At 41.9% G+C, this 11,873-nt stretch overlaps 1 protein-coding gene across 1 annotated transcript in view; it reads right to left on the reverse strand.

Moving 5' to 3' along the window:
• UMODL1 (uromodulin like 1) overlaps positions 1–11,873 on the reverse strand; it is a 103,286-nt gene that overhangs the window by 2,023 nt on the left and 89,390 nt on the right. Inside the window, exon 20 of the mRNA XM_004384872.1 lies at positions 2,443–2,527. Within this exon, the coding sequence (XP_004384929.1) occupies positions 2,443–2,527 (85 nt within the window). The remainder of the gene's footprint in view (positions 1–2,442; positions 2,528–11,873) is intronic.

The raw sequence follows: 11,873 nt of genomic DNA on the forward strand, positions 1-11,873 counted from the left end.
GATGTGGCCTCTGATCCAGAGCAGAAATGTCCTCTACAGTATCCCAGTTGGGGGCACGGGCTAGCCTGGCTTAGGACTTCCAGTAACAAGGAAGTCCCCTCCTCAAGACAAGTTTTTTATATTTTGAGCTGCAATCTGCCTTTTAGTAACTCCCTCCTGCCTGGGCCTGGGCCCCAAGTCTGTGTTCCTCAAAGGCAAAGACACAAAGATGCTGAGGTCCTCATGCCTGCCACCTGGACAGCTCAGGGATGATGGATGGATGGATGGATGGATGGATGGGTGGATGGATGGATGGATGGATGGGTGGGTGGGTGGGTGGGTGGATGAGCAGATGGATGGATGAGCAGATGGGTGGATGAGTGAATGGATAAATAAATGGGTGGGTGGATGGATGAATGAGGGGATGGATGGATGAATGGGTGGATGGGTGAATGGAGGAATGGTTTAGTGAATTGATGGGTGGATGGATGGATGGATAAGTGGATGGATGAGTGAATGAATGAATAGGATTCAGAAGTTTCAGTAATTTTCCCAAGACCACACAGCTCATAAGTGTCATATCCTATATTCAAATTCAGGTCTCCTAACTCCAAGTCCAGCACTTTTCCCACTCTCATTCTGACACTGCCTGTAAACTCTATGAATAGATGAGAGTGTATTTTAAAGGCATTCTATTTCATGTCAGGTGCCCAGGCCAACGACTTCACCCCAGTAATTTGAGAAAATGAAGAGGGCAGGAGAGCATGTGGTCCTAGGACCTAGACCAGCAGTTGCCTGAGGACCCATCAAAGTATACGGGCCTGAGACCCAACTCCAGAGACTCGGAGGTAGTAGATCTGGTGTGTGGCCTGGGACCTGTGTCTATTTTTAAAACTTCCCAGATGATTTGCATAAGAATCAGGAGTTGAGAGTCATCACTTGAAAAGGCCCCCCTCCACCTGGTTCCTCGGGTTGTCCCCAAGTCCTGATCAACACTCAGTCCCAGCTCATATCCTGGAACCAAACTCCAGGAGTTCTTGTTCAGGAAAGTAGAGAGAGATGAGGAGCGTCATTAGGTTAGGAAGAAAAACAACAAGAAGAGAAAACCAACCAGAATTAGGTTAATTTGCAAGAAGAACAAGGAAGTTTATTTACTTCCCACGTAAAACATGGAGGTCAGAGCCCAGGCCTGGCCTGGCAGCTCTGCTCCATAGAGTCCCTGGGAACCTTGCTCTTCTCAGCTCGCTGTGTCCATCCTTAGGGTGTGGCTGTATCCTCATGGCTCAAGATGACAGTGGTCACAGCCATCTCCTCTGCATATCAGGCAGCAGGAAGTGGGGAGCAACAAAGGAAAAGGGGGCAAAGGATGGGCACCAGATGCTTTTTTAAGGAGGGTGCCCCAAAGTTTTCATGGGACATTCCTGTTTGCATCTCATTGGCCAGAGCCAATGAAACAGCTTTTTCACATATGGCTGCACTTAGCAGCCAGGGAGGCTGGGATTTAGGGTTTTTATTCCAGGCAGCCGTGCACTAGCTAAAAAGTAGGGGGTCTGCTACTGTGGGAGCAGAGGAGAGCACGTATTGTGAGACAACTAGAAGTTTCTGTCTTAACATCCAAAGCACACAATTTCTGGAGAATTGATTTTAAATTTTGAAAATACACGAAATGTAATTGGCTGATGAAAGTTTTATACTTAGAGAAATCATCAATGCCATTTTTTGCATCTTTTAATTTCATAGAGCCTTGAATGAAACACAGGGACCCGTGGTGGTTCAATGGTAGAATTCTCGCCTTCCGTAAGGGAGACCCAGGTTCAATTACCAGCCAATGCACCTCATGCAGAGCCACCACCCATCTGTCAGTGGAGGTTTGTGTGTTGCTGTGATGCTGAATAGGTTTGAAAACCCTGTGGAGCACAGATCTACTCTGATACACATGGGATCACCATGAGTCGGAGTTGACTCGACGGGAAATGGAATTGGTTTTTGAGTGAAATGGCTTTTTCACGTGCTTGCATGCACACGCACACACGCACACACACACACAGTTTGACTCTGCCTGGTTACAGCTTCAGTCCTTTCCTTCCCTTACCAATCCACTCAGTGTATCCATCCAGTGTCAGAAAACTTCAATGGTTTGGTTTCATGCTATGCGGTTCAAAATGGCACATTTAAACTTGTGCTTGACCTCTCAAAGCCTTGGCGTCCTCATCTATAAATGAGGTAATAATAGATCCTACTTCACAGGTTGTTGAAAGAAGTTGCATTCTGCACCTGAAGGACTTAGCACAGGGCCTGGCACCTGGGTAGGCTCGCCGTAAATGTTACTCTCATCATTTTTACTATCAGGAGTGTTTTAGGAAAATCTTAAGTGTTCCATTGTTACAAAGCAGTAGCTTTTTGGTTTGAAATGGAGTTGGTTCCATCTTGTCTTTAGTTCTCTATACCAAGTCTTCAACTCACCTTCAGACCGAACGAGGGGCCCCCAGGATGTCAGGTGTGTAGCAGGTGTCTCACTACTTCTCAGTGACCGGAAATTATTGCAGTTCTGTTTTTTTTTTAAAGGAGAGAAGCTGCATGTTAGTTGACAACGTTTGTGAGACATCAGATCACCATCAGGGGTGAAAATCTGATTCTAAAGGTTTATCCTGCTGGGGAAATCAAGTCACTGGATAGATAAGTGTTGACAGAGGTATAGAGCGTGGGGGAGGCCAGGCCCACAGGTTCTGCCCAGGTAGGATGACACTGGAGCAGCCATGGTGGGTGGGCTGGCCATCAGGAGACAGGAGGGACTGAAGAAAGTGACGTACACACAGAAGTAAGAGGTAGAAAGCCCCACGACACGTCTTCAAGTACTAATGCTGGCCCCTTTGGTCCCTCTGGAGGCAACATCTCAGTTCCAACTCTCAGAAGCTACGCAGCAGTCATTTTCTCCTTTGAACACCTCTGCCTTCCCAAAAGGCTGCCTGGCTCCATGACATTCTGGAATCTGCTTACTATATACTCATCTCAAAGGAACTTGGAGAGAAATGTGTCACACTCATGCTATAAAGAATGTGAGACATTCTGACTATAAAATTCTGTGATCTTATTAAAATTTAATTGGGGGGTGCTGAGGATATAACAGGAGACCCTGGGTAGCACAAACAGTTAATGCACTCAGCTATTGACTGTGAGGTTGGAGGTTCGGACTCACCCAGAGGAACCTCAGAAGAAAGGCCTCACAATCTGCTTGAGAAAATTCAGCCATTGAAAACCCTATGGATCACAGTTCTACTCTGACACACATGGGGTCACCATAAGTTGAAATTAGTTTGATAGCAATGAGTTTGGTTGGTTTTTTTTGGAGGACATACATTCAAATTAAATTTCTCATAAGGAAAACTACAATATCGCTTTCTGTGAGCAAGAGTTACCCCTTCTGAGAAGCTAAGTAAAGCCAAATAACTTATTACCTATTATTTAAGTAGAGGAAGACTTTGAATTTCGTATCTTGAAAGAGTTTATTTAGCCACTTCCATTTTTAGTTATTGTACTGTTGTTAAGTTGTTAGGTGCCATCAAGTCAATTCCCACGCATAGCAACCTTACGTATAACGGAACTAAATGATGCCTCACATCGTTACTGTTTGAGCCCATATGTTGCAGCCACCATGTCAATCCATCCAGTTGAGGGTCTTCCTCTTTTTTGCTGACCCTCTACTTTACCAAGCATGATGTCTCACAGTCCTTGCTTCTAAGGAGCATTCCTGCCATACTTCTTCCAAGACAGATTTATTCATTTCTCTGACAGGAATTCTTTGCCAACGCCATAATTCAAAGGCATCAATTCTTCAGTCTTCCTTATTAATTATCCAGCTTTCGCATGCATATGAGGTGATTGAAAATCCATGGCTTGAATCAGGTGCACCTTAGTCCTCAAAGTGACATATTTTCTTTTTAACACTTTAAAGAGGTCTTTTGCAGCAGATTTACCCAATGCAATACGTCATTTGATTTCTTGACTGCTGCTTCCATGGGTATTGATTGTGGATCCAGGTAAAATGAAATCCTTGACAACTTCAGTATTTTCTCCATTTATCATGATGTTGTTTATTGGTTCATTTGTGAGGATTTTTGTTTTCTTTATGTTGAGATGTAATCCATACTGAAGGCTATGGTCTTTGATCTTCATCAGTAAATGCTTCAAGTCCTCTTCACTTGCAACCAGCAAGGTTGTGTCATTTGCATATTGCAGGTTGTTAATGAATCTTCCTCCAATCCTGATGCCATATTCTTCTTCATATAGTACAGTTCCTAAGATTATTTGATCAGCATACAGAATGAATAAGTATAGTGAAAGGATACAACCCCGACATACATCTTTCCTGATTTTAAACCATGCAGTATCCTCCTGTTTTGTCCAAATGACTGCCTCTTGGTCTGCATACAGATTCTGCATGAGCACAATTAAGCATTCTGGAATTCCCATTCTTTGCCGTGTTATCCATAATTTGTTATTATCCACACAGACAAATGACTTTTCATAGTCAATAAAACACAGATAAATATTTTTCTGATATTTTCTGCTTTCAGCCAAGATCCATCTGACATCAGCAATGATATCCCTTGTTCCACGTCCTATTCTGAATTCGGCTTAAATTTCTGGTAGTTTCCTGTTGATGTACTGCTGCAGCCGTTATTGAATTTTCTTTAGCAAAATTTTATTCGCCTGTGATAGTAATGATATTGTTTGATAATTTCTACATACTGTTGTATCACCTGTCTTTGAAATGGGCACATATATGGATCTCTTCCAGTCGCTTGGCCAGGTAGCTGTCTTCCAGATTTCTTGGCATGAACAAGTGAGTACTTCCAGCATTACATCCGTTTGTTGAAGCATCTCAGTTGATATTCTGTCAATTCCTGGAGCTCCAGTGATTGTACTAATAATCATAAATTGCACAATATACATTTTGATAAAATTTGTGCTCAAGTACAAGGGTAATTTTTAATGTCTTAATGATTGGTACTGCTCACTTGCATGATTTCGGAAGATGTAATTGTGAATACATGCTGTCAGAATTTGTAAAATTTGGAGATTGGCTTTTCACCTAGATTTACTTTTTAAAAAGCAACATGTAATCATTGATGCACTTAAACTAGTTGCCACTGAGTTAATTCTGACTCATGGCGACCCCATGTGTGTCAGAGTAGAATTGTGTTCCATAGGGTTTTCAATGACTGATTTTTCAGAAGTAGATTGCCAGGGCTTTCTTCCAAGGCAACTCTGGGTGGATTTAAACTACCAACCTTTTGGATAGTAGTCGAATGTGTTAACCATTTGCACCACCCGGCGACTCCTAAGATGCTTCTAAAAACCAAAAAACGAACTCAATGCCTTCGAGTCAATTCCAACTCATAACGACCCTATAGGACAGAGTAGAACTGCTCCATAAGGTTTCCAAGGAGCAGTTGGTGGATTTGAACTCCCGACCTTTCGGTTAGCAGCCAAATGCTCAACCATTGCGCTATGAGGTCCCCAAGATGCTTTTAGGGCTCAAATTAAAGCATATATGATTGTAAGGAAGTTGTGCCAAAGCATTCTGTAGAAGGAGACAGGGGTATTGTCCCAGCTTATTTGTAGAAGCAGAAATCAATTAAGTTGTATTTTAGGGTAAAACTTTTATCAACATATTTACTTCTTCCCCATTTCAAGCCACAAGTCAAATATTTTTTCTCTTAATAGATATTGTTGTTGTTTTTAGTTGCCATTGAGTCAGCTCTGACCATTGTGACCCCATGTACAACAGAACGAAAAGTTGCCTGGTCCTGTGCCATCTTCAGAATTCTTGGTGTGCTCGAGTCCATTGTTGTGACCTCTGTATTTTGATCGCTTTCCAACTTAAGGGGCTCGTCTTCCAGCATTACATTGGACAATATTCTGTTGTGATCCATAGGGCTATCATTGGCTAATTTTGAGAAGTAGAGCATCAAGCCTTTCTTCCTAGTCTGTCTTAGTCTGGAAGCTCTGCTGAAATCTGTCCACCATAAGTCACCCTGCTGGTATTTGAAATACTGGTGGCATAGCTTCCAGCATCACAGCAACAAGTAAGGCACCACAATACAACAAACTGACAAACAGATGGCAGTCTTAATAGGTACATCTATAATATTTTTCATTTGTTTTTTTATGAAATCAATTAATTCTTGTGCTATTTTTATATAGGTAAATATAATTTAGGAGTCCCTGGGTAGCACAGACGGTTAAGTGCTCAACTACTAACTAAACAGTTGGCATCTCCAAAAAAAGGCCTGGTGATCTACTTTCTGAGAAATCAGCCATTGAAAACCCTATGGAGCATAGTTCTGGTCTGTAATACATGCAGTCACCCTGAGTCAGAGTTGACTTGACTGCAACTGGAAAAATACAGTAACTTAGTCCATTTTAAGCTTTTTTTAAAAAAATGCATTGACACCCTTTGAGATATTTTAAGGCTAAAATCTGATCTTTTTGATTACCACAAAAATCCATTCAGAAGGAGGATATCAGCTGTCCACTCTTCACAATGGACTCAGTCACCTATCAGCTCTCCTCAGATATTTGTTTGCAGGTGTGTTCCATTTTACAGATGTTTTGATTCTCAGTGTATGTGCTGTATGGAGTCCCTGGGTGATGCAAATGGTTAATGTACTCAGCTTCTAATTGAAAGATTGGTGGTCACCCAGAGGAGTATTGGCAGAAGGGCCTTGTGATCTATTTACAAAAAATCAGCCATTGAAACCCCATGGGAGATGGCCCAAGATGGCAGCTTAGTCAGACACACCATGCTGTCCTCCTACAGCAGAAACCTGAAAAACCAAGTGAAACAGATACAGATGACAATCCTGGAACCCTGAGCATCAAAAGAAAGGATGAAGAACTGGGTAGAACACCAATGGGAAGGAGAAACTAAATGAAAACAGCAAACAAGGAGAGTTACAGATCAGAGGTGCCCTTCCAGCTGGCCCAGCACAGCATGGCCATCTTGAGACAAATCAAGCAATGACCCCAGGTGAGGACCAAAGAAAGACAACTTCATGGAATTCCCAATAGGAGACAGAGAAACTGTAGACAAACCTGGAGTGAAGCAAGTGAGCAGGACATGAACTGGATTTAAGAAGGGAAAGTACATGAAGGTGGGCAAGAGCTCCAGGTATCCTGTAGACCACAGAGCAGGGAGGGAGCCAGGAACCAGAGACAGGACCACTCACCAGCAGTGGTCGCTGACCATTAGGGTGGGTGGTACACACAGAGTAGTAGATCCATAGAGTGTCAGAAGGAGGTTCCCCACCCAACCAGAGTCCAGGCAGCTCCTCTCTTGTATTTGGTCAGGGCATGGGGTCCTGATTACTGGCTGCAGCCTACAGGGAGTGCCCTGGCACCCATGCCTGGTGACCAGAGGAGCACACTCCCTCTCCTTCCTTCCCAGTGACCAGTGGCATGAGCCCCCAACACCCTGCCTGCCCAGGGATCATATGAACCTCCTCTTCCCCCCCACCCCACCCCCACGACTGGCAATGTACATCCACTTCACCCACCACCACCCCTGCTGCCCACTCCTGTGCCGCTGGACCGGTGGCAGCACACACCAACCACACCCACCTCCTCTACCCCCCACCGCCACCATCCTGCCCACCTGGCAATAGGTGGCAAGTGCTTCTGTGCTCCCAGACTGGTGATTAGTGGAGCACACTTGCCCTGACTGCCTGTATTTATCAAAACAAAACAAAATAAAAAATCAGAAGAAAAAACAAACATAAATCAATAAAAACTATATAAATAAATAACACATTAATGCCTCGGAGACAGCAGACAATAAATCATGTGAAGAAATAGGATAAAATGGCTCAAACAAGTGAGCAAAATAGAGGGAACAAAAACATTTCTGAGGAAGAAATGATTATAGAACTACCTGAGAAGGAATTCAAAAGACTTATATTTAGGATCCTCAAAAAGATTAAGGAGAACACAGAAAAAAACCTAGAAGAATTCAGGAAAACAATACAAGAACAAAATGACAGACTCAATAGACAAGTAGAAACTATACAAAAACAGCAGTTAGAAATTCAGAAGATTAGCAATAAAATATAAGAAATAGATAACACCATGGAAGGACACAGAAGTAGAATTGAATCAATAGAAGAAAGAATCCATGAAATAGAGGACAAATCCATTGACACTGATTTGTTTGAGGTAGAATCAGAAAAAAAATGAAGAAAAATGAAGAAAGCCTAAGAGTTATGTGGGACACCATCAAGATAAATAATTTACATGTAATAGGAATTTCGGAAGAAGAGGAGAAAAAAAGTGCAGATAAAATTTTTGAAGCTATGTTGGCAGAAAACTTCCCAAATATCATGAAAGATGAGGAAGTTCCAATCCAAGAAGCCCAAGGAACCCCATACAAGATAGACTCCAAAAGAAATTCACCAAGACATACTGTAATCAAACTTTTCAAAAACAAAGAATTCTGAATGCAGCTAGTGAGAAACAAAATATCACTTACAAAGGGGCACCAATAAGACTTAGTGCTGATTTCTTATCAGAAACCATACAGGCAAGAAGGCAATGGAATAACATATATAAAATCCTAAAAGAAAAGAATTGCCAACCAAGAATCATATATCCAGCAAAACTGTCTTTCAAAAATGATGATGAAACTAAGACATTCTCAGATAAACAGAAATTAAGGGAATTTGTAAAATCCAGACCAGCCTTACAAGAAATATTAAAGGGAGTCCTTCAGATAGAGAACCAACGACATCAGACAATAACCTGAGAGAAAATCATGCAATAGCATCACCCAGAAACCAACCCAGATAAAGCTTTCACAAAAGTAAAATAAAGCTACAAAACTGACTACAGGGAACCAGAGATGTTAAACTGTAAACAATGACAACTTCAAAACAAAAAGGGGAAATAAAAAGTGTAGTTACAGAACTTCCAAATGGAGAGGAAGTCTAGGCAATTTCAAAATATAACAGATTGTTTTAAATTTAAGAGGATAAAGGTAAACTTCAGGGTAACCACAAAGAAAATTGATAAATCTACTCACCAAAAGGAGCCCTGGTGGTGCACTGGTTAAGAGCTCTGCTATTAACCAAAAGGTCAGCAGTTCGAATCCACCAGCTGCTCCTTGGAAACCCTATGAGGCAGTTCTACCCTGTCCAATAAGATCACTATAAGTCAGAATTGACTCGATGACAATGGGTTTGGGCTTTTTTGTTTGTTTGTTTTGTTTTACTTGCCAAAGTAAAGAAGAAGAAAATCAAAAAGAATCAGTAAACACAAAAACAACAATGACTGATAGGAAATGAAAATCCATACATGAAAAGGACACAGCACAAAATATTAAGAGGAACAAAGAAACTGTTAACACCACAAAAAAGTATAGAAATATGTGTACTGACTGTTTAATGAGAAACTATTCATTCTGTAAACCTCCACCTAAAGTACAATAAAAATAAATAAATAAATTCATTATAAAAAAAGTATAACAAAATGACAGCAATGAATTTATACTTGTCATTAATCTCACGGAATGTAAATGAATTAAATACACCAGTCAAAAGACAGAGAGTAGCATAATGGATAAAAAAAAATATGACTCACCAATATGCTGCCTACAAGAAACACATCTTAGACACAATAACATAAATAGTCAAAAATCAAAAGATAGTAAAAAAATATATTAAGCAAACAGTAATCAAAAAAGAGCAAGAGTAGCATAATAATTTTGGATAAAATAGACTCTAAGTCAAAATCCATTATAAGAAACAAAGGGCATTATATAATGATTAAAGACTCAATTCACCAAGAATATAACAATAATAAATATTTATGCACCCAACACCAGAGGTCCAAAATACATAAACACTAATAGAATTGAAAAGAAAAATAGACAGTTCTGCAATAATAAAGAAGACTTTAACACGCCACTTTTGACGATGGACAGAACAACCAGAAAGAAATTCAGTAAAGATACATGAGATCTAAATAACACAATCAACCATCTTAACCTCATAGACAAATACAGAACACACCTCCCATCAGCAGCACAGTACACATTCTTCTCCAACGCAAACGGATCATTTTCCAGAATAGACCATATTCTAGGCCACAAGCCGAGCCTCAATAAATTCAAAAACATCAACATAACATAAAGCATCTTCTCAGACCATGATGCTATAAAACTAGAAATCAGTAACAGAAAGAGCAAGGGAAAAAAATTAAATTCATGGTAACTGAATAACACCTTACTTAAAAACTATTTGTGTCATAGAAAAAAATAAAAAATACTTAGAATTAAATGAGAGTGAAGATACAACATACCAAAACCTCTGGGACACAGCAAAAGTAGTGCTCAGAGGAAAATTTACAGCAATAAATGCACACATCAAAAAAGAAGGGGGGGGCCAAAATGGCAGAGTAGTCAGACACTTCAGGTGGACCCTCTTACAACAAACAAAAAACAAGTGATTTGATTATATACGGCAATTTGGGAGCCCTGAACATCAAAGGCAGAGTTGAGGAACCGGATTCAGTGGCAGGGAGAGGGAGAGATTGTGCGGAAGCAGCGAGGAGTTGCCAGACCTGACCCAGAGAGAGCCTGAGCTCTTCAGGCCTGAGCAGGTCGTGGGTGAGCAGTGAAGCAGGCAAGTGGTGGTGCTTGGGAGGTGCATTTTCTGTACTGGGAAAGACACAGCCCAAGAGAGTCTACACGGCCACCCAGAACCAGTGAGAAGCAGCCATCATCAGCAAAAGTTAAGTACTTGCGTACAGCTTACCATGGAGATCAAAAACACCCCCCTTAGGGAAAAACCTCTCTTCCATTTACCACCCGCCCCCCCGCTCCCTGCTCTGCACTCGGTCCTGGACCAGCTTCAGCAATTGCCGAGTCCCCTGGGTTGGAAGTAGGATCTGTCACACACCCGGAGCAATTCTCCCTACCTTGGAGAGTGAACAAATTAACAAACAGGGGAAAAAATAAACAGTGGCTCCCCTAATCCAGGAACACAGGGTAGGCACAGCTCCTTTGCCTAGGCATAGGCATAAGGGATCCACGGACTCTGAGTGTCTCTCGCCCTGCATAGACTTTTGTGGGCCCATCTCAACAGCATAGGCCCTCATTACCGCAGTACAACAGGGTATATACCAGAACTCTAACTTCAACTGTTTCAGCTGTGAAGTGGCAGGTTCTTGACATTTGACACTGCCCTGCACATTAAGCAGGGCCTTCACCTACCCACATCAGGGTCCTGAGGACTGGTGGCTCCACCTACACCACCAAGCCACCTGTGATAGAGGCCCATGAATAAGAGGTGCCCCCCAGTCCTTACATCCAACAGCATTAGGTGCTCATAGTCCAGCTACAAAACTTACCCACCTACATGCTTAGGGAACAGGGACAAGCCTTCCTCCTGGCTACTCAGGGGCAGCCATCATCCCCCTGCCTTGCTCAGAGTGTGTACCCCTGCTGCAGCGAGATGCCTGTGCCTACACCAATCATCCATGCCTGTCTAGGACTGTAAGTGAGAGCTTACACCACACACTTGGTGGATATCTACCTCGGCACCTGAGCTGAATCCATATAGGAGGAGTGGGTGGACTCCTGAGCTCACATACCTAGTGACAGATCTAACCACCTGGTGACAGGACAGTAGAGCTTCAAAGGTGCCAGTAATCAAACTAGCTCATACAAGCAGCCTATTCGGGCATATCAAAGCAAAACAAGAAGCTAGGACACAGTAAGCAAACATAAAATAAATAAATATAATAACTTACCGATGGCTCAGAGACAACAGTCAATATCAAATCACATAAAGAGGCAATCCATGATGGCTTCAGCAAGCTCCCAAAATAAAGAATCTAGA

Source organism: Trichechus manatus, unplaced genomic scaffold (genome assembly GCF_000243295.1).
Source record: "Trichechus manatus latirostris isolate Lorelei unplaced genomic scaffold, TriManLat1.0 scaffold00128, whole genome shotgun sequence".
Classification (NCBI taxonomy): domain Eukaryota; kingdom Metazoa; phylum Chordata; class Mammalia; order Sirenia; family Trichechidae; genus Trichechus; species Trichechus manatus.